General features: G+C 40.5%; 2 protein-coding genes and 1 long non-coding RNA gene across 5 annotated transcripts in view; all 3 read left to right on the top strand.

Annotated features, from left to right (window-relative positions):
• Positions 1-27,470, top strand: part of LOC145457449 (epithelial membrane protein 2-like) — a 417,463-nt gene that overhangs the window by 198,813 nt on the left and 191,180 nt on the right. The window lies entirely within an intron of this gene.
• Positions 783-26,549, top strand: LOC145457400 (uncharacterized). 3 transcript variants are annotated; one of them, XM_080335610.1, is made up of 23 exons: positions 783-938; positions 999-1,358; positions 7,461-7,727; positions 9,881-10,107; positions 10,529-10,701; positions 11,026-11,330; positions 11,817-11,969; positions 13,541-13,983; positions 15,421-15,573; positions 15,638-15,700; positions 17,608-17,742; positions 17,806-18,055; positions 18,619-18,799; positions 18,860-19,053; positions 20,004-20,121; positions 20,184-20,301; positions 20,407-20,542; positions 21,696-21,843; positions 22,904-23,042; positions 23,449-23,573; positions 24,542-24,759; positions 25,192-25,312; positions 26,342-26,549. In XM_080335610.1, the coding sequence occupies exons 1-23, from the start codon at positions 932-934 to the stop codon at positions 26,445-26,447; spliced, it is 4,140 nt and encodes a 1,379-aa protein (XP_080191736.1). In that variant the 5' UTR covers positions 783-931; the 3' UTR covers positions 26,448-26,549. The 3 variants fall into 3 exon arrangements, with proteins under 3 accessions (XP_080191736.1, XP_080191738.1, XP_080191737.1); XM_080335611.1 differs by having other exon boundaries at positions 784-938; positions 20,184-20,277; XM_080335612.1 differs by lacking the exons at positions 22,904-23,042; positions 23,449-23,573; positions 24,542-24,759; positions 25,192-25,312; positions 26,342-26,549 and adding an exon at positions 22,021-22,864.
• Positions 1,372-2,370, top strand: LOC145457453 (uncharacterized). Its single transcript, XR_013920877.1, has 2 exons — positions 1,372-2,302; positions 2,341-2,370. It is a non-coding gene; the product is annotated as an uncharacterized LOC145457453 (long non-coding RNA).

The raw sequence follows: 27,470 nt of genomic DNA, 5'->3' as shown, positions 1-27,470 counted from the left end.
GAATAATGACTAGGACCGTTTATGGTCGCACACAGCGCGAAAATTTTTTCAAAGTAACGAATCAATTTCGTCATTAGTATTCTTAGTTTCACATATTACTACCAAATATTTATCCTTTCTCAGCCAAAGTGGCCACGAAGGCCGTGGATAAACCGACCGCGCCAACTGGAGTAATATTCTTCTCTGTGACAGTATCCAGAGATGAAGCGTTATGGAGTAGGACCTAGCACCTTGTCGAGCTATTTTGCTCATTTCCCACCACTACCAGACGTAGCCTACTACGAGTAGAATGCTCCGCACGAAAAACCCGGCAAAAACCTTACCTATGGCCATCAACAAAAAATTATTTATCGAGAAAGAATGATCGTACGAACTGCGCGGTTTAGCGAGTCAGGTCGTACTTGGTGAGTCGCTCGCATGTCGTCACCGGAGACAACTTGAACTTCAAGTCAAATCGAACATTTTTCCGGGCCTAATCATACCTCACGAAGTTCTGCATCAGTTTTTAAAAATTTTCGTTTTATTTGTTTCACCAATTCAACATCTTGCATCTTGAAATTAAGGTATATAATCTTTTTGATATACCTCGCGGACCGGCAGTTGAGAACCACTGGTCTAGGCGTCATATAGTGCCTCACCAAGCGTAGACCTCACTGCACATCTCTGATAGTAATAGTTTACTACTATTCTAGCATTACCAATACAAGATTACAATTCTCGTTATGACCTTACTCGTGGACTGGTATTTGGCCGTGATGGTTCGGTTTCGATCTGACAAGCTGCACTGTTTTCACATTGATATCTAACGTGCGGTGGTGGCGATGTTGTACACATGTTACGTCACAATAACCCTGAAACATATTTCAACCGAAAAGTATCGCATTACTTGCAGACAGCAACAACGGAACGGAGATTTCAACGCTAAGCCAATATGTTCGGTAAGCGATCGAAATGTGACTGTTACTATATATTCTTTTCGCAATGATTTGCACTTTCAGACGTTCACGATTTCTTCGGAGATATTGATCTTGACGACTTTCGCTTTCTCATGACCAGAGATTTCGTCTTCATCGACTACTTCAACAAATACTGCTTTCTGCCGATCTTCGGACAGAAAATTGCCTTTTCGAAACGAAAGGGACGGTACATATTCGATCCACAACAAAAAAGAAAACGCTCGTCCTACACGTTATCGAATGACGTCGTTTGCAATTGGTTGTACAAGCGACGGTTCCCTACATTCGCGTCTTCAAAAGTTTGCGACGAATGTAAACTATGCAACCTGTTGATGGAATCCCCTGTCTATCAAGCAATCGCATCCAGGAATACCGAAGGAATGGAGAACGTCCTTGACCCCCGTAAGTGAATTGCTTGTTAAATTTGCGAAATCATGAGACAGTTTCGCTTCATAATTATAAAACCTCAGGACTCACATCAATAGAATGGCCGTCAGAGATAAAGTATCCTACAGTCCAAACATATTTTAATTGCCAAATTGCCAATAGCCTACTGATACAAACATATTGCTATTTAGAGACGCTTTGTTGGGGTCGTTTGAAATATAAATTCATTAATTGTTTTACTAATCTTTTCCAGTGAAGGTCATCACCACGAAATCCATTTTCTACTGTGAAAACCACTATTCCAGAATAACTTCAAGAAGAGATGCTAGGTAGAAATGACTAGACTGGACGTAATATGTCCATTAAAAGCTCTGTTTCTTAATTAATTTTGGCACCAATTTTGATAGAAATGGCATTCTCTGAAAAGCCACCCTGGGTGTGCCCATAAACGGCTACTCATCCATATTTTCTGGACTTCTAAGGGGTGGGGAGTTTTACCCCACGGGTGGGGGTGGAGTATAGGCTATATACATTTCAGCCTCGAGGTCGCCATTGTTTGTTGATCATAAAACGCTACAAATCTTCATTCGGGCGTAGAAATCAAAGTGACAGTTTCGTCTGAACATTAGGCGATTTTTGCTATGCTGTGACGCATTCAACGCTCGCTTTGTTCTGCCATATGGATGGTGGGCGTCTTACCTCACCTGGGTGTTTACCCCACTCTAACCTATATGTTGGGATAACAGCAAAATGTGTCGTCGGAAGCGTTATGCGGTAATATTACATTCGTCAGCGCCTATTTTTGTGGAAGTATTTTCATTTAATGAATGTATTTTAACGACAGCAATGTAACTTCAAAGCCATTTCTCGCCAATAATGACGAGGACAACGTGGATTTGTGAACAGCATTGTCATACAGGCACCACCATGTCTGCTTCTCTCTGATCAATCAACACGCTGTGCAATTCTTAATTAAGATTTCAAGGCATTCGATAAGCCCAGTACCCCAAATTTACCAAGATATCAATTCATTAGGGTTTAGTAGGTGAAGAGATAGCGTGGTTGTTCAATTATGTGGCCTATTTTATCTCGATATGGAATTCATGCAGCCCGCGGCCTCAACGAAATTTGAAAGTGACCCTCGACCCGTTTTGAGTTGGCGACCCCTGGCATAAGCGGTGTCTTACAGAAGCCTAGAAGTGTGCCATGCTACAAGTCGACGGTTACGGAATCAAAAATAAGAAATATCGTCCTGGTGTAAGGGTAATTCCATCCCAAATCAACGAATTTTTTATCAAAAGATAACCCTATGGTCATGTATTTTGTTCAAATCGCACACAGAGGGAGACAGTGATCGCCTGATCAGAAAAAACTTGATTTTATCAAAATCGGACAAGTCGTTGAGATTTTATCGTAGTATGAAAATACCACTTTTTGCGTTCGTTTAACCGTGTCAAAATGGCCTTTCTGAACAACTTATTTTGCAGTAATGTTTACACATAATGGGCTTGAGTTTTCGTGGGTGAATCAACGTTTTTGAGACCTCTGTTAGGTGAACTTTCAATGTAAATAATAATTTGCTGGATATTCCAGAAGGTTATGGATCAAATGAACAGGAACAGTTGGGCCCCCCAAGAAATCAGTCATGCGTGACGGAATTTTCTGGGTCGAATTGTGATAAAAGGTACACTTCAAATTTATTGAGTAAGGTATCATATGAAAGCTAAGAACAAATACAATGCAGTAAAAGGAATCCCAATAGTGATTTCAAGGATCTAAGCAGTGTTATAGCAAGAAAACTATGACCATGCTATTTCCGCTGTGTCTAAAGGTATTTTGAGTGGTATAATTTATACAGCTGCTCGGTTTTTGATAGGTTACGACCATTACGTGATCAAGTATATTAATTAGCTAGCACTATCCATTTCATTTCCTGGTGCAAGTGATATCAAACATTTAATCATCCTATTATTCAGTCAAAAATATGAGTACGGAGACAGCCGACGGAGTGCCTGGTTCTATAATTTACGTAACATTTCACTCTAACATCACCGAGTAAGCAATATACATAGACAGTTATTGTAAAATCATCAATAAAAAGGCAATATTCGTGCTACAATCTGATTCCCGGGCACTGTTTAAGAGGTAGTAGTTGAAGTATTATTGCCATCACAATATTTGGGGATATTCTCAAAAATATTTTCTCAAGCTATATCGCCTCAACAAGCGGTCAAATCACGTACAGGTAAACTACATAGCATACAGGTAGAGCAATCATTCTATCATCTGGCCAGTCGATAACACTTGCATAACATCAAAATTTGGCAATCGATTTCACATAATTGTGAAAACGCTGAACGAGCAAGTTTACTCAAATCTGTTCACAGATTCTCATTAAATTTCTTTCAGGGATCAACTACATCTCCTGTACAACACCAGTGTTGCGACCAAGTCACAAGCTTCCGAATCACTAGTCACTCTCACGTTTACATTTTTGACTCAAGTCGAGTCATTTTCAACTCACCACCGAGTCAAGTCCGAGTTCAAGTCACTGAGTAGATGGCCGAGTCCGAGTCATAGTTTTATGACTCCAGTCCGACTTAAGTTCAATCCTGTTCAACCTACTTTTTTTCAACTCTGCTCGAGGGATATAAAATGGCTCGGATTCATAATATTGTAATTTTCCTCAGTCCTAACAGTTTCTGACCCTATTTTGCAAGTACCGGTATCAGGACTGATAGACGAAATACTAATAATGTGGTGAATTTACTATTCTTCGAAGTTACAATGAAATGACTTTCTCGGCCGTCCTAGTCTCGAGTCATATGACTTGATTCGAGTCATGCATAATGACTGGAGTACAAGTCGAGTCAATACACAAATCCACTTGAGTCGAGTCACTTTAGTCATTACAACCCTTTACATCAATTCCGTTGTTACCCGAATTCTTAGCTTATGACTTGCAAATGCTGATATTTTTTGTGAATTTGAATAGATCACAAGTGGTTTGTAGTTGATGTCTCTGTTGATCAAATGATCAAGCTTATACTATATAAAGTATTGCGCAAATGTAACCATGACATTCCTCTTCACTACATTACTAGTCAAAATGCCTACACAGCAAAAGTTTAAAATAAGTAATGATATAGTTCTCATTGAACAGTTCACATAAGCATTCCATTTTCATACCGGGTCACAATCTTCAAATCCAATGTTTTCAAATCAGAATTCCAAGCAATGTTCGTAATTGGTTGATTTTTTCCATATTAGAACTACCGAGTGTGCCTTGGGATATTGCTGTTTCGTAGCACAAAATTTGAACTCATGAAGTTGGGTGTGGTTGCATTTTCGAAATGCAAAATTTATGTGAACAACAAAACATTGGTTGAACATTCAACGACCAAGCTGCGTTACAAGAAGAATCATTCAAAATATCATAGGATTGCTTTACAAATCACAATCGGTTGCAAATAATGCTTTATAATTCATGTCAATAATTTGTATTTAATTGTTCTTTCTTTGAGCACCTCATCTATCCTTAGATTAAATTACCAGCTGTTTGTTAATATCAGAAAAAAAAATTATATTAGGCCCACTTTGTTGCGGTACTTTTCTTCACACATCACTTGTTGTAATGTTGCTGTAATGCCACGAAATGAACGAGGGTGAGATTGATTATGCATGTGCCGTCAAATTCCATCTTCAACTTGTCAAAATTTGGTGAGATGTTTTATATTCTAGCTCAGGTGATGGCGTGTCATTTGGCAAACTATTACCAATACTATCGAGCTTCGAGGTTATTGTATTTGGATATGTCACCAAATTTTTGTAATGATACGTCAATTTTGGAAAAACTTTGGTTTGGGCTGCATGGTGATGCGATATTGGCCATTCTCTGTAAGCTGTTCATCATTCTTATAAATTATCTTTCAAGCCTCAATTCTTGACCATTTTACTCAATTAGATTAAAAATCATGTAAAATGTAAGTCGATTATTTGGTCATTTTAGTCCTTACTTATATAAAACAATCAAACTTGAATGGTCCAACAAATATGTTGATCACACCGAGTGTAGAAGTCAGGAAATATCATAAACATGTCAGGAATATTAAGTAAGCCCTGCCCCAAGCTATTTAATATGCTTAATGAAGTATGAATGAATCATATATCAAGAAGGTGTGTAAAATATGTAACCCAAAATACCTTTAAACACATGAGAACTTTATGAATATAGTTTTCTTGCTATAACGCAGCTTAGATCCTTGAAATCACTACTGGCATTGCTTTTATTGCGTAGTGCTCGTTCTTAGCTTTCATATGATACCTTACTCAATAAATTTGAAGTATACCTTTTTTCACAATTCAGCCTGGAAAAATCCATCACGTATGACTGATTTTACTCCATCATTATCTTTAGCCCCCCTTTTATCCCCAGTCGGCCAGATTATTATCATAATAGAAATATTCAAAATGAGTGTTAGGTTATGTACTTTCTGAAAATGTACTCCATTTAAAGCCATACAGTAAAATTCTAAAGTTTATGTTCTAAAAATCATACCTTTTCATAGTTGACTGGGCACAAAAAGTGCTCTTTTTCAAATCCTCATAAATCCTGAACCGCTGAATGGATTTTCACAAAATAACTTTTGTTCAGTTTGAAATTGATCTGCGTTGCTTGGGAATAGCATTTGATTTTGATTTTGAAACACGTGGTTATCTGCCTCCGTTGATTTGGGCTGGAATTACCCGTAAATGACTATTGTAGTCGACAAACACCATGATTACCACAAATGACATTAGGGTTGAGTACATCTTAAATGCCAATAATGCAATAAGTCTTCTCGCTTTGACGAATTTACGCGTAAGCTCCACCCTCGCTCGCTGCGCATACATGTGTATAATGACATACAGTCACTAAAATTTGACGTATGTAAGCAAGTAGTGGGGAATCTCGGAAGCCTGGGGCCGCTGGCCACACTATCATATAAGAAGGAAAACTGTTGGCGGGCCGGATCCGGCCCACGGGCCGTATGTTGCCCGCCCCTGTTCTATGGCTATGATGTTGTCCGCAGGACTGTAACTGCCACACCCCAAACCCCCCAATTCGTGGGGTGGGGGGCTCAAAGAGGGTCCAAAATTATTTCGAGAAGTAACATGAATTATGGGGTGTTTTTTGGAAAATTTATTCAACTTTTTCAAATTCAATATGGCCAAGTATATTGATCACTGGGTACCCTTCCCTCAAGAATAAGTACGCATGATTCATAGAAATCGGCATTTCGACGTCGACCTTTACCTCGCCAGGACGCGACATATGAAGTCTTAGCCCGTGTAACATGCGACTGCGAGAAGTCCGCCAGACTATCGCAGTATGAATACCTTGGGCAAAAAGGACTGCCCTTATGCTGACCGAAAACATCGATGTATATTCATATATTTAATTGTCCATAGGCGCCTAAATGGCTGGCACCGAATGTTCCTGTCATGGTAATGTGAACCCCACAAGTAATGTTCCCTCTAATTTATCATGAGTCTGCGCACACTCACCAATTCACTGCGAGGTGCCTTGGACAACAGTGCGTAGCGACTAAAAAAGGTCATCACTTCGGCTTTTTTGCGCGCACCACAATTTTTCTGTGAGCTTGGACTTTGTCAGCAGTGCGCGCGTGCTCACGCGCAGCTTAGAGGTAACATTGCCCACAAGACAGATGACTTGACTCGAGTCACCTACAAAAATTAAGTGAGTTGACTTGACTCGAGTCAAAATGTGCAATGATTCAAGGTGACTCATGACTCGAAGGTAGTGACTTGATCCCAACACTGCTATAGAATTAATACCAATAGTCGTTTTGGTCTATGCTCCCAATTTTATATAGTGCGGCCCGCGAATGGATTAAGATGCTGAAAGCGGCCCGCGAGCTATAAAGTTTGCCCACCCCTGCTCTAGGTTGTAAAGTTGTAAAACTCTTTTATATGTGAATACATGAAAAAGTTATTCTTCAAAAATCAATTTTATACGAAAAAGGTTGGCACGTTACGGTGACATTATCAAGGATGTTATTATATCATTTTTCCATCGCAAAACAGATACGCAGTTCTTCTCTTCTTGTTCTGCAGGAGAAGTATTAATAGCAAGACTCGGAGGGGTCGCCAAAATGGCAAAATTTCGTGAGTTCGTCTCCTGTTCCAAATACGCAAAACATTTGATCGCGTTCTGGATGGACGTCGAGCAGCTCCGTAAGATGCGAAACAACGAGGAGAAACATTCTACTCCAAAGCTGCGCAGAATGTCTCCGATGTTATTGAGAGCTATTCAAAACAAGTACTACCGGACGACAAGTCGATTTTTTCTTACGACGAAAATCTTGGGAAACGAAATGGCATGTAAGATATCTATATAAAGCCTACGTCATTTTGATGTGAAGGCTTTTGCCACAACGCATAGTACGAATTGAAAGGTGCACGGAGTAATTATTCATGATACTCCAAGAGATACCGTAGAAATAGAGTAGAGAAATACTTCCACTTTTGGAAGTACTTAATTAAGTTTAGTCTTTGCACTATACTTAGTCAACAGTTTTTTAGGGAAATCTAGGCATATAATACTTATATCTTTTACTTACTTGGAAATATCCATTTCTATTTGTGCTTGAGTAGAAAATTACGATGACTATACTTTGCCCACGTCTGCGTAGTAGTAATTTTCGTTACGCGTTAATAAGTACTTCAATTAGAAACAGAGATTAGAACGTTTGAAAAGTATAATCCAAAAAGCAGTTTGGACAAGTAGATTGGGATAAACTGTTGCATGCCTTTTGATGTTCAATCGCCGGTGACGGCTCTCAAAATATCGGAGCAACATGGCTCGTTTGTTGAGTCAAAAGCGGTGCAAATCTATCTAAATACGACGTCAGGGACCACCAAATGCTGCAGTATAAAGAACTCGCGTGCTAAAATGTTCGTATGCATTTCGTATTAATTAACATTGATTCGCATTCAGACCATATGCTGCTGAATTTTCGCGGGTGTTCGAGCAATTTATGACTACTTTGATACGCTTCACTGATTTACTGAACTTGCTGTCACTTATCCATGGTTTAACTTGTAAAATTCAGAGCAACTTTAAAGACAACGAGAGAAAATCGTTTGAATTAAGAACGACAAACATCGCAGTTTATAAGCGTAACCTGTAGTCCCATTCGATGGTGGTGATCTGACGTGTTCGCACATCAACTTTTCGTTAATGAAATCGAAGGCAATGGTTTTTCAGAAGTCATAATTTTACATTTTGCTAGATACATTTAATTTTTTAAATTGGATGCTGTTTGAAAGCGGAAAGATACAAAATGGCCGTCAATTCATTCGTCGTGCCATGACAAAATCTAACATGTGAAAAGTAAGTAGTTTTGCTTCAGAAACTACTGAAGTATAACCGGAATTATTCCAAAAAGATAACTACTTGAATATTCGAGGAAGTATCCAAAATTCACTTACTTCGTTATGGACCACCTCGACAATAAATTTATGGAATATAAGCACTGATTTCAGGCATTGCACACTGTACAATAGTGCACACTCGGATTAGCAATAAGAGCTGTCTAAATTGTTTTGAAGAGCTTCTTGGAGGTACAGGACTTCAATATACAATTGAATAGTATATTCATATTGAAATGAACCCGAATATTTTCGGCTGACACTCGTCAGGGGTAATCGTCAGCAACTAGTAGAGAAATGGAAAGAACATTGTATATCAGCAATCGTATCACAAAATATGACGTCACCAGCATGAAATTTCGTGAATGTGAGAGCGTTCAATGTACTTCAACACGCAAAGACGCTATCCCTGCACTTCAACAAAGTCATGTAGTGTACGAATATAAGTGCCACTGTGATTGTGGCTACGTGGGAAGAACGTCAAAACGTCTGCAGGAACGCATAAACCAACATGTCCCGAGATTCATCAGAACACGTGCTTCACGCTCAGTGAAAAGCTCACCCTTAACTCATCCGCTTAAGATTGATGCTGATCGATCAAAGGCCATCAATTCTGCCATCGGCAAACATCTGTTAGATAATCCGATTTGTGCGAATAATTATCGAGACGACCGATTTCGAATCGTTGGGCGAGGCCGTTCACAATTCCATTTGTGTGCCTTGGAGTCGACTTTTATCAAAATACACCAACCAAAACTCTGTCAACAAAAGGAGTTCGTGTACCACCTAAAAATAGTACATTGAACGCTCTCACATTCACGAAATTTCATGCTGGTGACGTCATATTTTGTGATACGATTGTTGATATACAATGTTCTTTCCATTTCTCTACTAGTTGCTGACGATTACCCCTGACTAGTGTCAGCCGAAAATATTCGGGTTCATTTCAATATGAATATACTATTCAACTAAATTGTTTAGGGAAATGTGAATTGGCTTTATCTGAAATCTCAGAAGTAGAGTAGACATAAGTAGGATTGGATTAGCAAGTATACATATTCTGCCTACTGTGTCATAAAATTTCACTCGCGGCTACTTTTCAGATGGCATTGGAGACGAGTGGAGGTCATGTGACTTTACCCGCACCACGAGCCTGCAGATGATGGTGTTGGAGATACTGCGGAATTACTGGGTCCCTAAATACGTCATTGCGTTGTCAAAGACCTCAGTAGATCAACCGAATATGTTTCCATCCGAGGCGGAAGAGCGCAAAGAAAAAGAACGACAAGTCAAGAGCATGCAAAAATCGTTAGCATCCAAGAAATTACGGGTATGAATTTTGATTATTCAACGTGTGTATAGCCTGTCCGAGGTGGTCAAAGTAGTGCGCGTTGATACTCAAGTGCAATTATTCGTAATGCAGTAGTTTAGTCAGTGATAACATAGTTAATAGGCCAATGCCAGTTGAAGAGTTAAAAAGACGGTGATAAAAATTTGAAAAAGTCATAGGATTTTAATGTGCCCAGTATCCATATCGAATTGGTATTTGAAGCATTAAATCCCATTCATAGGGTATTAGTTCTGTATTTTGGCGACTAAACTTTAGAATGTTCAATATTCATATTGCTAATATAGTCCATATTTACCGCCAAAAACTTTGTTCAACTGTACTTCATGGTAAGTTTGCCTAGCGTTGCTATCGCGATCCCATCACGACAAAGTTTTGCAATGTTGGCATTCACATCTTTCAGCGTCGTAAAAAACTTTCTCCGGATGATAACGAAGAGGAAAACATGCTGCGCTATATGTTAGGGAGATGCTCGATGGTACGTTTCAAGGCAACGAGTGACGACCAAGTGAAAGCGATCGAATTTCGATACGACGACGAAGAGCAAAACGTGCTTATTCAAGAAGTCAACAGAGAGTAAATTACCCTCATGCGTATACTGTATTGTTAAGTATTGACAAGCATATATATAGCCTACTGCATGCAAGCCTTTTGGTAGCGCGCGGTTGAAATGGAGACTTATAGTTTCGAGTAAAATGAAAGTTTCCGGGATGTTTGTAGGGAAATTCTCATTTTGGTCCTTGTACGAATCCGGCTGTAAGATCTTGAAGTAGAGTATGATAAAATACACGTAGCCTATACCCTCTATCCATTTCCTCAACAAAGCTAGGCTACTTCCGATCAAAATCAGGTCCAGAACTTCTTTCAATATCGCAATAAATTTATAATAATTACTCCTAGAGAAGAATGGAGCGACACGTCAACAAAGCTTGGAATGTCCGAAGTCGACTACATCCACCACCACTTCTTCAGCGACGACGAAAATAAGGAGCGCGCGACCTACCGCATTACGCAAAACCAAAATGATATCTCCAGCACCGGCTCGGCTTTATCTTTGCTGCGGAGCAGTACCAAGTCCCTCACCACCCCGGAGCAGCTGCCTTCTGCAGAGCAAGTTTCGGAAGATGGACTGCCACCACCTCAAGCGGAGAGGCGGAACAGCGATGATTCGTCGAATGGAAACAGACCTGCAGATCCACCCATGGGTATAAACATATTTAACGCGTAGCACCCGTAGCCTTGGCGTACATTCACTTGCTACCATTTATCACCCCAGCAAACATATCTCATATTTGGCCTAATTAGACGAGAATATGTTGGGTAGCTTATGAGCGGCATATAGTTAGGGTTGCATTTAAAAGAAAAATCACGTTTAAAACACGTCTTGTTTCAAATGCAACCCTAAATATAGTGATTAGTTCCGCCGCTGATGCAGCGCCAGATCGGCCGTGCTGGTTGGTTCTGAAATCCCTGTCCAAGTGTCCATATCATAGACCAAGCTACCCATCTCCACATTAATTGGAGAGGGCTTGTCTAAAAAAGCCGTAGAGCTAGTGTGAGCCGTACCGTAAGTCCGCAGAATACTAGCGATATATGATGTAAGACATTATGTGAATAATCATATAGTCAACACACCATCACATAGACAAACAAGTCCGTATATTTATGCTGTTATTGTTATTCGTTGGCAGACCCGTTGTCGCCTACCGTGTTTTACATTTCTAATCTGGCGCAAATGACGTACGCCGGGGACAGGCCGGAGAAAAGGAGACCACACGGTTCACCGAGACCTGCGAAAGTTCATCCATTGTCACAGTCCACTTCATCTGCTGAGACCGAATCGGGTTAGTCGTGTTCGTCGAAAAGAAAGACCGAATCAGTCAATGTTAACCAACCAGGCATTTTGAATTTTTTACCGGCGTCAAGTTATATTTTTTGCAACTTGGTGATGCTTCAGATATCGATTATAGTTGGAATCATAGGTGGCCAAAGTAGTCATTGTTAGCACTCAAGTACAGGTAAAAGAAATGTAGGAAAATTATACTTAATTACAAGTAGAAGTAGCGATCTTAAACGGACCAAAATAAAGTAGAAGTATATTTTTATGAGGCGTCACAGACTTTTATTTATAATCGTGCTAGGCGCTCAGCATTCACGAATAGCATGGAGGAGAAAAAAACGGGGGCGCTGACTAGATGACCTCACGGCCGTATCGCAACTCCGTCGTCAATAGCATCTCGATTATGCAGGCGAAAAAGAATATCATATCTCTCTCTCTCTCTCTCTCTTTTGTTAATAATCGCCGATCACAGATTTCATAACTGCATGAGGTAGTAGGCCTACCTCAGAGGTACGTTGGTGACCAAGATAGAAAAACTAATGGCGCCAAAATTCGGTGCAATTCGGTTAACGCCGTATGAGATGATAATGTCCTTCACGAACGGGCTGAAGATCTATCCATGCATTGCGTTTTACTTCACAGATTCTATGCGCAGACTAAAATGTAGGCAGTAGTAACGGAAGTCACATTTCTAACCTAACTGACTCGCTGTATGACTTTTAGCTACGGAATGATCAGATAAGTTGTTCACAATAACCAAATGCGGGACGAAATATATCGGGTTGTTGAGTAGGCCAACGAAAAGCAACAGTCGTGAAATCAATCTACTGGAACGTAAATTGTGTAATTAAAAAATAGTAATAACTGACTCGACTCGACTTGAGTCATTTTGTGTATTGTTGCGTCTGGTAGGCCTACTCGAATGATTGCGCATAACTCGAACAAGTCATAAGGCTCGAGACGATACTTGAATAATATGGGTCCAGAGACTGGGTTTCATCGATTTGAATCAACATGTTAAGTGTGAAAAAAATGACTATATCATGAGCGCGATGCATTCGATATCGCCCAAGCGTTTTACAAAAGTGAGGTGAACCTGACTTGAGCTCGATAATGAACAGTGAACAGTATCACTTGGAGGTGGCGAGAGAGCGTAGTGGTATAATCCACAGCTACAACACCAATGGGTAGTCGTATAGTAGGATCGAGTCCGACCGACGTCAACTCCATAATTCCTACCTTAGTGTTGGAGGTTTATCTAGGCTCCTCGCCATCTCACCGCGTAAGCCCAAAAGTGGTCCGTGCTAAAAAGTCGGCAGCTACGGAATCAAAAATAAGGAATATCGGCCTGGTGTGAATGACCACAGTAGTCGACAAACACCATGAATACAACAGACAACAACAACTATCACTGGCAGTCGTCTCTTTGCACTCTGGCTTGGACTCGGCTTGACTCGAGTCAAAATTATAAAAGTAATATGGACTTGGTGACTCGGCACCTTGCGACTTGTTTATAACCCTGTTCGACCTCATCACTATACAAATACATATTCCTGCTGATGCGCGACTTTTTAGGGACGGCTCAGACCACGGATTCAAGCGACGCAAATCAAGTAGAGAGATATATTCCTACCGTACGCCCACCTGACAGTTTCGCGACTACCGCGTCCATGACTTCGTCCATGTTCTCCACCATACCCTGCAATCCCCAAGATAAGATCAATTTCATGAGTCAGAACTACGTCGACGTCGAGGACGAGAGCGAACCGAAATGGGACCTGGTGGGACATTACCAGGATGTCATATCCGAGATACTAATATCGGATGAGCTGTCGGGATTTGTGTACCGCCAGTTCTTGGCTGCGTGCGTACCGATTTCGCCGTCGGGCGATACGGCGACGAAGGACGAGTACGAGACGGAAGGAAGCTCGTTGACCTGCTTCATGGATTATTGGAAAGACGTGGAGAATTTTCGCAGGCAGCACTCGTCCTTGTCTGTTTCGGATCTATCGAAAGAGGTGTGTGGGTTTTGTAACAGGCTAATTTAGTGATTTGGCTTCGGTAGCCTGATGAGTGCTACTCAAGAAGTGATAAAGGCACTCTTTCCTATGCGAAATTCATAAGAGTAGCTAACTGGCTGTGGCGTGGTTCACCATGTCGCCACAACTACCAGTTGTCGTCTTTGATTTTGTGATGTCAACTGTGTTCAACTCTGCATTTTCTCAAAGCGGTTGTTTAGGTATTCATAGTGTTTCGACTACAGTCGTCACTTTTATTATTCGTAGTACTGCAAAAAGTAGTAGTGGCACTATCTCCCATAAGGGACTTGTGCGACACGGTCTATTAATTACCTTCTGCTATAAGTTACTTTGGAACATAATCTAGCTTGCTTGAACTATACGGATCAAAATTTAAGAATCTATCACATGATATTGCAATCTCGGCAACAGGAGGGGTTAATAGCTCCCAGGCAGGACAAAGATTCCGCGAAACTTTAAGAGGTTGTCGATTGTGTTTTGGTTACAGTGGCCAATTGGCCATATTACACCAGACCGATGTCTTTTACTATATGATTCCTGATCTGTCGATTATTCGAGGTAATAGCGCGTGTAAGCGCACGTTACAAGCGTTCATTCAAGGCACGGCCGGCACCGGCATTTTGATGCACTAACTCGCATTTTAATTCAGTTTTTGAAATAGCGTGATACAATTCTAATCAACTGTGGCTCGATGATGCTCATCGCTCATTAGGGGTATTCAAAAATGACTTTTTTTTCTCAAATCATACTGGCTACTTGATAAAATTATTAGGTTACCTAATTTAAGCCTGCACACCAAATTTGGTTTAATTCCAGCCAGTAGCCGCATTGCTACAGGATGTTCACCAAATTTAGTACAATTCCAACCAGTGGAAGCGGAGTTATTGCCGTCAAAAAATTTTGGATTTGAATAAAATAGTATTTACGGTGAGCACAACTATAATAAATAAAGATTCGGTCACCGTAAATACTATTTTATTCAAATCCAAAATTTTTCGACGGCAATAACTCCGCTTCCAGGTTGGAATTGAACTAAATTTGGTGAACATCGTTCCTATAGACAACGTAACACTTTCATGAGGTGAACAGAAAAATTTCCATTTTTTCATTATTAATTTTTATATAATAAATCGAAACTTTCTTCTCGGCTACTGGCTGGAATTCAACGAAATTTGGTGTGCAGGCTTAAATTAGGTAACCTAACAATTTTACCAAGTAGCCAGTATGATTTGAGAAAAAAAGCCATTTTTGAATACCCCTATCGCTCATCCCCCTTCAAAGAGACACCGGCTTTTCATATCATAATATGTATTGGTTCAAAGATATCTTTCTATAGATATCACTGTATTCGTTATTTGGATTCCCATGTACAATAAAGTGGCAGAATTTTTGTGATAATAAACTGCAATGTTCCAGCACGACCATTTTCTGCGGCGATATTTTCGCGATGAGGCGCCGGGAACATTTCCTCAAACCGACGATCTTCGGCGCCTATGGGACAAGAGCGCGAGGGTGTCTGCGTCACAAATTACCGACAGACTACTGGAAGTTCAGCAGCAGATTCAGAAGGTATGTATAACCTACCCCCTTCTATGAGAAGGAGCAATCAAGATTAATGTTGCCCGTCTTTCAGAATCTGATGAGAAAGTGGATAGCATACGCTTCGGAGGACAGAAAAGATTTTTTCGATTCTGCCGTGAGTGATGCCAATGATATATGTCAGGAATCGAAAATAGTTAGGCTTAGCTTTCTCGTAGGCTAGCAATCCAAGAATATGAGAATCCAACTGGAATTGGCACCACCCGTTCAAGATGTGAAAATATACACTTAACTTTAATATTCTAGAGAATATAGAAAGTGAAATGTTGCGTATAGTGCTGTTTCGACCACACCTTGTTTACGTATATAGGGCAGAGGTGGTCAAAGTAGTCAAGAAAGCTACTCAAGTAGTAGAAGTAAAAGTAGTGATGAAAAAATCTACTCAAGTACGAGTAGAAGTACTTCTTCCATTAGCAACCTAAAACTACTTGAAGTAGAAGTAGAATTTACTGACTTTAAATCTACCCAAGTATGTAAGTAGTTGTATAATCGACCGTACTTCGTTCGCATGGATTGTCAACAGGTGCAAATTGAGCTATGCGAAGAGTACCGAGGTTGATTCAAATTGATGCATACCATGAGGTATCCAATTTTCGACAGCATAAGCATTCTTCAGCTTCATGGGATGAAAATGATAGTATTGATATGGAAATGCGATACTGATCCTCTGTTTAATCGAACAGCACATTTTAGAAAATATCATGGTATCGCGCACTCCCAGACCCGCAGACCCGTAGTTTAGTCGAGAGCGAAACGGCGAATTTGTTTCGGATACGGTGTAAACACTTTGCGCGATTAGTAAAATGGTGGATCGTATAAATGCCATATTATGTAGCTTTATTTCCGGGAATTAATGGCATTACTACACTTGCTTTTATACTTCGACATGTATGTTACCAAACAAAAGAACTGATGTTAATTAGAGCTCGAAGTATATGATTCTGGGAATTGAAAGTGAAATATTAATAGTACTTCTAATAGCGGAAAATGTATTTCATGTCTTTAGTCCAGAAATTTCAAAGGTGGTATGCTAAAACAGCTCTAAAACTAAAAAAAAAGTATGAGTCCACTTTTCCAGATTAGGACACGCCATGGATGCTAGATTACGATTTGATAAGTAAATGCTAGATTGCGAAACATCAGTTTCAAACGTTATGATGAGCCATATATACTATGTTGAAATATTTCATATGGGCGAAGGGCGACGATGCGGTGTGAAAAACCACGCAAACCCGCCGCCTAAATTATATTCACCGATAATTTCGTGAAATCATACTGGCTACTCCATATCCACTAAGCGTGAACCGCGACGAAAATTCTGGGCGTTACTTAACTTTCATGAAAATTAAATGTTGATACTCCGTGAAAACAGCCCCGAAACTCCTTATAGGCTATCTTCCTGATTGGTGAGTTAATCTACTTCCACTTGAAAACTGAAAATAGTGAAAAGTAAGGAAGTAGATCACAAAATATTATGAAGTAGAAGTAAAAGTAGCGAAAATCAGATCTACTTGAGTAAGTACCAGAAGTAGAGGAAAACTACTTGAGTACTTCGAAAAAGTAGAAGTACTTCGTTACTGACCACCTCTGACATAGGGCCTGTGCAAACACATACCTCTGTTGAATATTTTATAACAAATTGTGAGACATGGAAAAAGTTAACGTACGGGTATCTTCAGCCAGATTTTTCTAATTTAGTTGTATTAGAATATACATTTTAAATATATGCAACGAAAATGAAATATGACAGATTTAATTAAACAGTTATTTTAATCGTTCGCTCAATCAATGAGAACCATCCACGACGTTTGCCATATCCGGGGTATCAGAGTTTACCGCGTTGTTTCGTTTTGTGTGCCATAAGTTTAGAAATCCCCACGCCCACATTTGTATACAACACAATGCAGTGTATTGTATAGGCTAGTATCTACATTGTATATTGTATAAGAGATTGGTGTGGATATGAGGCCTATGAAGATTTTTATTGAATGTCTCCGTTTTCAGCGCCCCATGGTGTGGAAGATTGGAAAGCGCAGAAGCTCATATCCATCCTGTCCAGAGGAATTTCGAATACTACCGATTCTTAAGAGGGAGGTTGGAGACCCAGCGAGTGAATCAACCACCGATGGTGTCAGCGAAGTAAATTAATTAGGCTACGCGATGTTGGCATTCCTACGACTGACGGAATGGTGTTCGATTTAGAGTTCTGATTACAAACATGACAACGAGGAAAATCTGCTCCTCGAATTTCTCGGGAAAAAACATTGCAGACGTTTCAAATACCGGTCATCGCGAGCCGTTTACTTGTTGATGATGTGCGTTCACGCTTGTCCGATGAAGTACGACGCTACTTACGGATACTACGGTAACAATTACGACAGCATATTCTGTGCCGAGGTCGAGAGCGATAACGACGGTGCAATGATGGAGACTCCCAAGAGACATATTAGGCGTGAGTATGAATTGGGCTACCGTATATGTTTTGCATTTATTGTATTGTAATTTAGCGGTGTACACATAATATCACAAGTCTACGCAGTGGTGTCCCTACGATTGGGGGGAGAGCCCCTAAAAGTATGTAATGGCAGCTTCTTGCCATTACAGCGAATTAGGGGGTTGCTGCTATCATTATTCGTGCATCTACCAATGCTACTTGAACAGAAAACTGCGGATACCGTACTTTCTGAGATAGGCAATATACTTAAACACTAAAATACGAATTCTCAGGCCCTCTGTCACAAAAGATGTCACACCATCATCGCCAATGCGATTTATGAAACAACGGCCTAATTCAATGAAATGCTGAGAAATTACGTTTGGTTTTATTTGAATTCGGCTCCAAGTAACGAAATATGCCACCATGCTGTATTTAATCAATAATTTAATAATAATCGAGTCAGACCCTTGGTATAATTGTTTCGATTACGACAAGAGCCAAAGCAATCACGTGTAGTATACAATGCATCGAAATCAAACTGAACATGCGATGTACAATATAAAGCTCATATATTCCAGTGCCTGACATCGATGCCAAGTCGCTTGCGAGGATGAGCGCCAAGGAATATCCCCGGCACGGCATTGATTACAGCAAGTACAAGGCGAGAGACACAACCTATCGCTTGATCCGCAAACCGCTCTTCATGAGACCAATGACTAAAGGCGGGGTTCGCATAGAACGGCCCAGAGAAAGACCAAAGTGAGGATACAACATGTTAGATATATGAACTCAAATAGAGGCCGAAATCTGTCTCTTTAGAAATTTCATGGAAATATTGAAAGACCCCGTGCATTACATGTTTTTCAAGCGCTATATGAAAGCGCACGATTCGGAGGCACCGTTGCTTTTCTGGAAGAGCGTGGATCTGCTGAAGCGAACTGAGAGTCGCAATGTTCGTCAGCGAAAAGCTAAAGGCATAATGAAAAAGTTTTTCAGCAGAGTCGCTGGAGGAGGTATGTGCGCACGTTTCTGATAAATTGGTGTCCCAAACATAAAGGATATGCGGAAGCTAGAAATTGCCAAGTTTATGTATCAGTTCCACGTATGCCACTGCCCCGAAAACTTCAACAACTTCTTTACCTCGGTATCAAAAGTGCATAAGTACGACACACACGCGCCCACGTCGTCCAATTACCGTTTGGAAGACAAAAAAGATCATAGCTCTATCAAATATGCCGGACCTGATTTGTGAAACAACATCTCGCCGGCTATCCGACAGTCATCGAGCATGTCCATGCTCACATTCAAGTCGAAATACACACAATTTCTAAAATAGTTAGCCCTCTAGTTTACCGGACCACGACCTGACATATCGATCTCGCCTTCCGACTCATGCCACTTTTTTGTCACCTGTCCTTTTATATTATCTTCTTTTACTTTTCATGCAGTGTGCATACTGTGCATGCATCCTTTTTTACATCGCCTGGGCCAAGTGGGTGTCTGACTTCAAAGACTATTTCAAGTCGTTTCGACACCTGCCTATCTTTCATTGTATCGCAGTCTTGATTGAGGTGTATGGAAATGATAAAATTTTCAGCAATAAATTGAATTGAATTGAATATGATTGACGTTACTAGCGGCAATAGTTGATAATAATATGTGCAGGAACTCATATATGACAACGTCCTTTTGTGGTGTGTAGCTGAACACCTACACAATGTACAATGTACTTGAACAAACATTATGGCAACTTTGCGATTAAAGATTTCAGCCAATTTTACTTGTTAGATTCATATTGCATGTGCCAATGGACAATGTGGTGTCTATACCTTAACGCTTTGAATTTGTATAGGCCTTGCAAGTTGCAACTCTACACGCAACGATGCTAACGAAATAGTTGAATCGATCGCCGATTTTAATATTGTGATTACATACCGTACTCCCTAAAATCAATGTGTTTCAGGCATACTTCTGCAATGCGACGCCGAACTTATAAAAGAGCTTGGAAAAATCAGAAAAGTAACCACCTCCATGCTAGCCGAGGCGCAAGGACTTATTTGCGCCAGCATGGAGAAAAACTGGTGAAATATTAGCATAGCGATAAAATTGATCAAACATGGAAACATACATCGTTTACCAACAGGGGCCAACGTTATCTGCAAACGTTCCCAGAAGAGTCCCCTGACATCCCAGAAGAAGAAGAGGAGGCGCCGCCACCGGCCTACGTTATACATGAGGTACCGGTGAAAGCAAGGTTGTTGGTGTGTGGATCTAAAGCTCATGTGACGATCGGCTCGTGGATGAAAATTCACGGCTGTGACATCATCATGGAGCAATTACTAGACCGTTTGCGACTGCTGTTATAGACGCATACGTGGAGGGTGTTGGGAGATTTCATCAGGCGAGCTGCGAATTTCATAAAATCGATGAGAAACCAGGCGATTGCGGAAGGTTTTAGAAAGTATTTAGAGCGACTGGCGGATCAGAACAGAGCCGTAGGAGGTAAATCATCAGCAGACGAATCCGGGTTGGCTACTATTACGAATGGTAGAAAAGAGGAGGCCGGGCGACACTACACTATGGTGTTTGAATTTTTGGAGGGGAAAATTAGTACCGTAAAGTCCTATGTCATGGGCAGGACTATACGCAAAAGGATTCAAATATCAATTGTAATGATTTAAGACGAGATGTTAGAGTCGATTTTCAGAGTAATGGAAATGTATACGCGTATAGTCGTATATATACGCCTTCACACCAAGAGTAATACTGTGCCGACGAAAATTATAGTCTAAAATATTTAAAGTTGTCGTTATTACTGTTCTGACGTCATAATAGGTGGTGCTGGAATACTCCGGTTAAAGCTTAATACTCGACTTGGAATATAATCATCCAGCTAGGCGTACTAGATTTCCTCTATCTCTATCAATTAACATTGTGAAAGCCAACTTGTGTCAGTATCGGTGGTATGCAGTAGCAGCACTTTCATGAAATTATGTTATGAGGACCTGCGTCCTCTCCATATTCAAGCGAACGGAATCACGAAATTGCGTGATATTCTGGCCATAAAAGAGTTGGTCGTCTGGGTGTGGTCGGTTGGTCAAAGTATGCCGACTCTAGCATAAACGTACTGAACCGCAAGCGACCGGCACTTGTCGACTGTTGTGCAGAACAAAGTAAGAGGTAGCAAGAGACATACAGTGCGTGTCACCAGAGAGGGTGGTAGCAGGCCGACATAGAAATGTGTACTTTGTGTATAGTGTATACCTCTAGTTAACTGAAGAACGACAAGGAAATTTAGAATACGAAAAGTACTAATTTCTTTAGCTCTTAATTGATTGTTTATTCGCCGTTATTCCCGACTTCCTGACCCTACGCAGCGACACCAACGCTCACGTAAAACGACATCAATAAATAACGGTCTTCAGCCTCTGACCGGCCTAATCAGAGGAAGAAGTAACGTAAGCTTTGCTTACATGGCTGAGTCATGTCATCTAATGAACGACGAAAACCTTCTACTTATAGCATATCACAGTGTTGCACACCTCTTTTGCATCTCTCATCCGCTCGTTGCCTCCCATAAATCGAGTACATGTCCAAATGTTCCATGAGTGAAATGTTTGCAATCTGCTTATAAATGAATTTTAATAATTTTAAGATTCCGACGCGGCACTCAATCAGACTGCAATTATAAAAGGCCACGGCTTTGAAACCACGCAGAGGATAGCGACCTTTCAGGTGGCCGGGAAGAAGATATTCCTTGACAATCTGCCTAACGATCTTGCAATGTGGATGGAAATCAGCAGGTCATTCAAGCGTTGAGTCATGCCTCGACAAGCCTTGTAGTAGGAAATATTATTTTAATACCCTATTTTCCAGAATTATCTATTCTAGCGGATAGTACCTGCCACTTCCTTTGTAAGGAGTACGCTTTCAGTGCCATTATTCGCAATAACAACACTGTGACGTCACAATCTATTCAGATTTCAAGTGTCTGGCTCTGCGTTCCCGCGCTCGCACCCCATGATCTTTCATGAGATTTCTCAACGATGGCCGACGAAAAAAATTTGCAATGACGTTAGTTAATTGAATGCATATATTAAATCAGTCTTGTAATAAAGTACACTATTAGCACACTGGCCATCGGTGAGTCAATTACGCTTATTTGTTGCTGCCTTTCGTCAATGATCAATTTAGGGTTGCTCAAAAATAACTTATTTCTTCAAATTTTACTGGCTATTTGATAAAATCGTTAGGCTGGCTACAAAATAAACGGTGCACACCAAATATGGCTAAATTCCAACCAGTAGAAGCAAATATATGATAGTTTCAAAAAATAGTTTTATTAAAAAAATTAATTTTCAAATTTTACTGTCAACTCCATGAAATTGTCATCTTGTCTACAAAAACGATGCATAGCAACCAGTAGAAGCGAAGTTATTGATGATCAAAATTTAGGATTTGAAATAATCGTATATACGGTGGGTGGATCAATAATAAACAATTGAAGAATTTGCCACCGTGAATAATATTTTTTCAAATCCAAAAGTTTATACTTCAATAATTTCGCTTCCACTTCTACTGGTTATAATTGATCCAAATTTGTTGTACGTCGGTTTATAGATAATTTAAAAAAAATTGGGGTTTACAGTGTAATTTTAAAATGCAATTTTAAATTTGTATGTTAAATTTGAAATTCTTTCTTCTTCACTTTACACGTTACAATTGAACCGACTTTGGTGTGCAGCGTTTTTTAGCCAACCCAACAGTTTTATCGAATAGCCGGTAAAATTTGAAGAAAAAGGTTATTTTTGAACAGCAGTCCTTGTTCATTGTTTTTCGTTCACATTTAAACGATTTCGACAGGTTTGTAGCGATGATGGACAACGCAGAGGAACTTCTCATGTCGGGAAACCTACAGCAATGCGACCACGAAATCTTGATTCTTAAAGCAAAGTTTATAGTGGAATGCTTTTTCGATTCTAACGTGCTGCCGCGACTTCGGGTATTTCTAGCTTCGGACTTTATAACGTATCACATATAGAATTGATATACAATGTTCTTTTGAATTCTCTACTAGTTGCTGACGATTACCCCTGACGAGTGTCAGCCGAAAATATTCAGGTTTGTTTCAGCATGAATGTACTATCCAATTGTATATTGTAGTTTTGTATCTCCAAGAAGCTCTAATGCGAAATCCCCATCAAGTATAGGACAGTTTCCTAGCTATGTCGTCAACATGTGTCCTGACTATATGCAATGACCAGGAACGTAGAACGCTAAGTAGGCCTACACTTCGGTGATACTAACGGCATTTAGATAAATCAGGAATGTACGCTTACCCACGACCGTGGGTGCAATATAAACCAACGTAATAATTACCTAAACAACGATTACAAACACCACAACAGGTTAACGTGAACGACGCCGCGGTGGAGAAAATCATAGAATCCCAAAAGAAGGGCGAAATATATCGGGGATTATTTCACGACGCCGTAATCGAGACGTTTCCGGTACTGCTGCAATTCTGGAGCAAGTAAGTCAAATGAAATAGAAACAAAATGGAAACATAGAAAACACGTTATCCTTGTGTCGCTATGAACGTCGGTATTTGATAGTCTGGTGAAATAAGTCCAGGGCTTTATGTTTTGATCATCAAACCTGACTGAAGTAACGGCAATATTAGCACGTACATTGTACAGCACATTAAGTAATAGTACTACGACGTTATATATTTTTATCCTTGATGTTTTTACGGTATATACACCGACTGATGATGATTTATGGACAAGAAATCTGCAGATACTGCCTTGTCCGTAGGGTTGCATTTAAACCAAAAATATATTTAAAACAAGCATATGTTTAACACATGGACCACATGTGTTTAAAACATGTTTTTTACTGTTTTTTTGAATTATTTATTTTTAGTACAGTGGATCGACCATTGTAAATATAGGACATATAGGGCTCCATGACGAAAAAGTCTTCCAACCCCTGTCTCGAACGGACCAAAATATATCTCCGACCAGGACTGTATCGTTATGCAACATTTGACGGTGAGCGGTCGTCATCATCAGAACATCGATTCCGTACAAATGAACTATATCTACGTGCTATAACTGATGAACCGACGACGATTTCGAGATTTCCAACCATATACCATATCGTATACGTCGATTATATCGGGTGCAAATCGTCCGTAGGCTCATACTAATACTACAAATTTTGGAAGAATTGAAAAAAATTTTTAAAGGGCATTTCTTAATACAGTGTTTGCAACATGTATTAAACAAAATGTTTTGAAAACTATTTGCTTTAAATGCAACCCTATACTTGTAAGTCTTGCACCACCCCTCCATGCTATCCCGGAAATGCTGAGCGCCCAGCGTGGAAGCCAGAGATATGACGTATTATTGCGATTAGAGAGTCACTCTCAGCTGCCTATGAATTCCGAGACGGACACCAAATTACAATGGCAAGTCCTCTCATCTCTGTGGTATATAGGTATAAAAAGGAGAAACACAAATACAAGTCGAGAAGGGCGCTTCGCCTCGAACGACACGAAGGGGCCAGGAGGCGAAGAATGACCATATTGGAGACGCGCAGGAAGAGCCTCGGACTGAAATTCGCGGAACGCGAAGCACCAAAACCGGTCGGTAGCGATACCGACTATTACCATGACTTGTCGGGGGAGACGCCGGAAAAAGTGAAAGGCATCGTCCGTAAGTGGATAAAGTGGATTTACGATTTCTGATACTTGGACGCGGTCAATAACGAAGTACTTTTACTACTTCGGAGTTCTGCAAGTGGATTTTGCCTACTGTCAGTATACACTCAAGGGGGTATGTTTTCGTAAACCAAAAAGTAGGTTTAGCCTACTCCCAGTACTTAGTGAAGTGGGAATGTTTCCAGGCTACTTCTACATCTGCATATCAGTTTCTACGCAGAACTACACTTACTGTATACTAGGAAGTAGCTTTGGGATTGGTTGTATCGCTTTTGACCGTGACATTTTCGTGGCAGCTGGGTGAAATAGCCCACATGGAGTCATAATAAGCAGTTTGTGTTGTCGCGAACATACATCTACGATTTTAAAAGCAACCTATTTTCCGATAAATGTATGCGACGCGTCGACCAAATCTAGTTGATTTTAGTGGGAGACCCGACGATTCTGCATTTCTCTCTTCAAAATGGCTTGAAACTGATCATACCGCCTCGTCGTGCCATTCGTCGCCTGAGCAATACAGACGGTGTGTTCTTAAAAGTATGGACGAGGTAAGAACCATGACGTATCCATTTCTAATCATGACCGAAGGCGCAGTGCAGGCGTCTTATAGTCACAGTGATCATTGCTACGAACCGCTAACTTGGAAGGCGCCTAATTGTCATTTACAGGTGGCGACGGTGTACCAAGGCTTTGCGGCCTCTCGTCGTCATCCTGGTCCGTACCGGATTTTCGCCGGTGTGACAAATAAAAAAAAATGATTGATTGATCATTTAGTGGGGGCGTGCGGAATGATATGACGTCACAATCACTCCATATGGATGACGTCATAGTCGCACTAGAACGCACTTTACTACATGCCACTCATGTGACGTTTCAAAACCGGCCCTGCACTCATTATCAAGCCATACAGTCGAATTTATTAAGCTGCATCTGAAACGGGCGATTACGCAAAAGTGTGACTGCGTACCAGTCCGTCCGACGGCGATCAATTTATTGGAATGTAGCTTCCCGTTGAAACGCATCGAATAAAATCAGAATTTGTGCCACTGAGAATTAGCGTCAATATTTGCGAACGTAATTCGCGCATAATGCACTATGAGAGTAACGAAACTACGATTTGGAAAGTAACACGCGCGACAGTTCTGGAGTACGAATGTGTCAACCGTCAGCAGAAAAGAATGATGATTACAAACGAGAAAGCGCGCAGCCAATCAGTAGGCTAATTGCCTTTACGGCCAGCGCAATGAGGTAGGCTACTCAGTATTGACTGCGCATTGAGTTGCCCACATTTCGGCAATTGTTTGCTGATTAGACCAGCGATTTTGTCTGCGTTGTTGCATTTCCCGATTTACGTTAGCAAGCATTGTTGGTGTAACTATGTTACGGGCAGAAAAAAATTCCGATTCGCTGACATAGGCCAAGTTCGCGCTCCGATTAAAAATGCTTATCACAAAAATGGTTTACACTCTCACAGATTATGTTGAACGCGGCTCACGGCGCAAACACAATTAGATTTAGAGAAGGATAACGTATATTTTGTCGACCGTAAACCAAACGTCAACATTGGATTTTTACAGGGGAGCAAAGGCCGTCAATGTTCTGGCTACTGGATCAAATCCGAATGTGTTTGACACGGGGGAGAAGGGGCGAGCGTTAAATGTGTTCTGCGACTTGATCGAATAACCTTCAATTCTTCATGGACGGCGCAGTCTTGACATCCATTTATGTCATTGATGTTATCCTGTTACTATCCGAATAATACAGCTCCGGACTACAGCGAAAGAACCGTGCATTTAATGTTGAAATACACCGAGGCAATTTTGTTTCAACGGACTCTCCATCATCGATGGTTAGAGTGAGTCTAGTTTGGTCCGAATCTCCTGTGTAATATGTAAGCATTGGCTCGAATACCTTGGTGATTCGATCCGGAAACGAGTAATATGCTTAGAGTCGCAGTATCGCTCATTATGAAGGCATACATAATGGGAGATATGATAAGTTCAAATATGTGCTCTTTATGCTATTTAACTAGGGTTACGGTATTTTGGGATCGGGAAGTAGGACACTTTTTTGATCAAATTTTTGCTGTAAATTGTTGGTGGGTTGACTAAAGAAGAAAGGGTCGTCACTTTCGAACCACGAATTTCCTATTTAGCGTCATCTATGCCCATTTTCAGTCGAATTGCTCCATTATCTTAGCTGTAAAGGAGGACGAATTGCCAAAAAGGATGTCATATGCATGCACAGTATTCGGTATTAGATAGGAATGATCGAAAAGACCGTGAAGGTCATCTAGTCTGATCACACCAGCATCAAACAGGTACACTTGACTCTGAACAGTCTGGCTGTAAAAAATGTTTACATAAAAAAGGAAAATAGAAGAAAAATTAAACGATGGTAGCAAATGATCAATGAAGCGAGGTAGGGCAACAGTGTTAGTATAACGACAGGAGGTGATCAAGTAGGTCTTTTTTGAATCTATTATAAGGCAATTCACGAATATGTGGTGGTAATGCATTCCAGATGATAGGTCCCAAGAAGCCGATAGACCTCTTAGGAGTATCTCATACCCTAATAATTCAACAAAAATTATGCATGCAACTTTTGTTGAAAATAAATGCAACTTTCTCGCGATTTTAATGCAACAAAAACTTGTCCTCCTTATCACATTAAAGATAATTTGGTATTTTCTCCGCCATGCCCATT

Source organism: Botryllus schlosseri, chromosome 15 (genome assembly GCF_051294905.1).
Source record: "Botryllus schlosseri isolate E-star chromosome 15, Bs_hap1, whole genome shotgun sequence".
Taxonomy (NCBI): Eukaryota; Metazoa; Chordata; class Ascidiacea; order Stolidobranchia; family Styelidae; genus Botryllus; species Botryllus schlosseri.
The sequence above is the reverse complement of the archived record's forward strand: the minus strand, read 5'-3'. Positions and strand labels throughout refer to the sequence as shown.

Excerpts from the sequence above, each read along its gene's own strand:
- LOC145457400 (XM_080335610.1), top strand. Across the intron at positions 15,701-17,607 it reads AAGATTTTTTCGATTCTGCC|CGCCCCATGGTGTGGAAGAT; the intron begins GTGAGTGATGCC and ends CTCCGTTTTCAG. Across the intron at positions 21,844-22,903 it reads ATGTGGATGGAAATCAGCAG|GTTTGTAGCGATGATGGACA; the intron begins GTCATTCAAGCG and ends CGATTTCGACAG.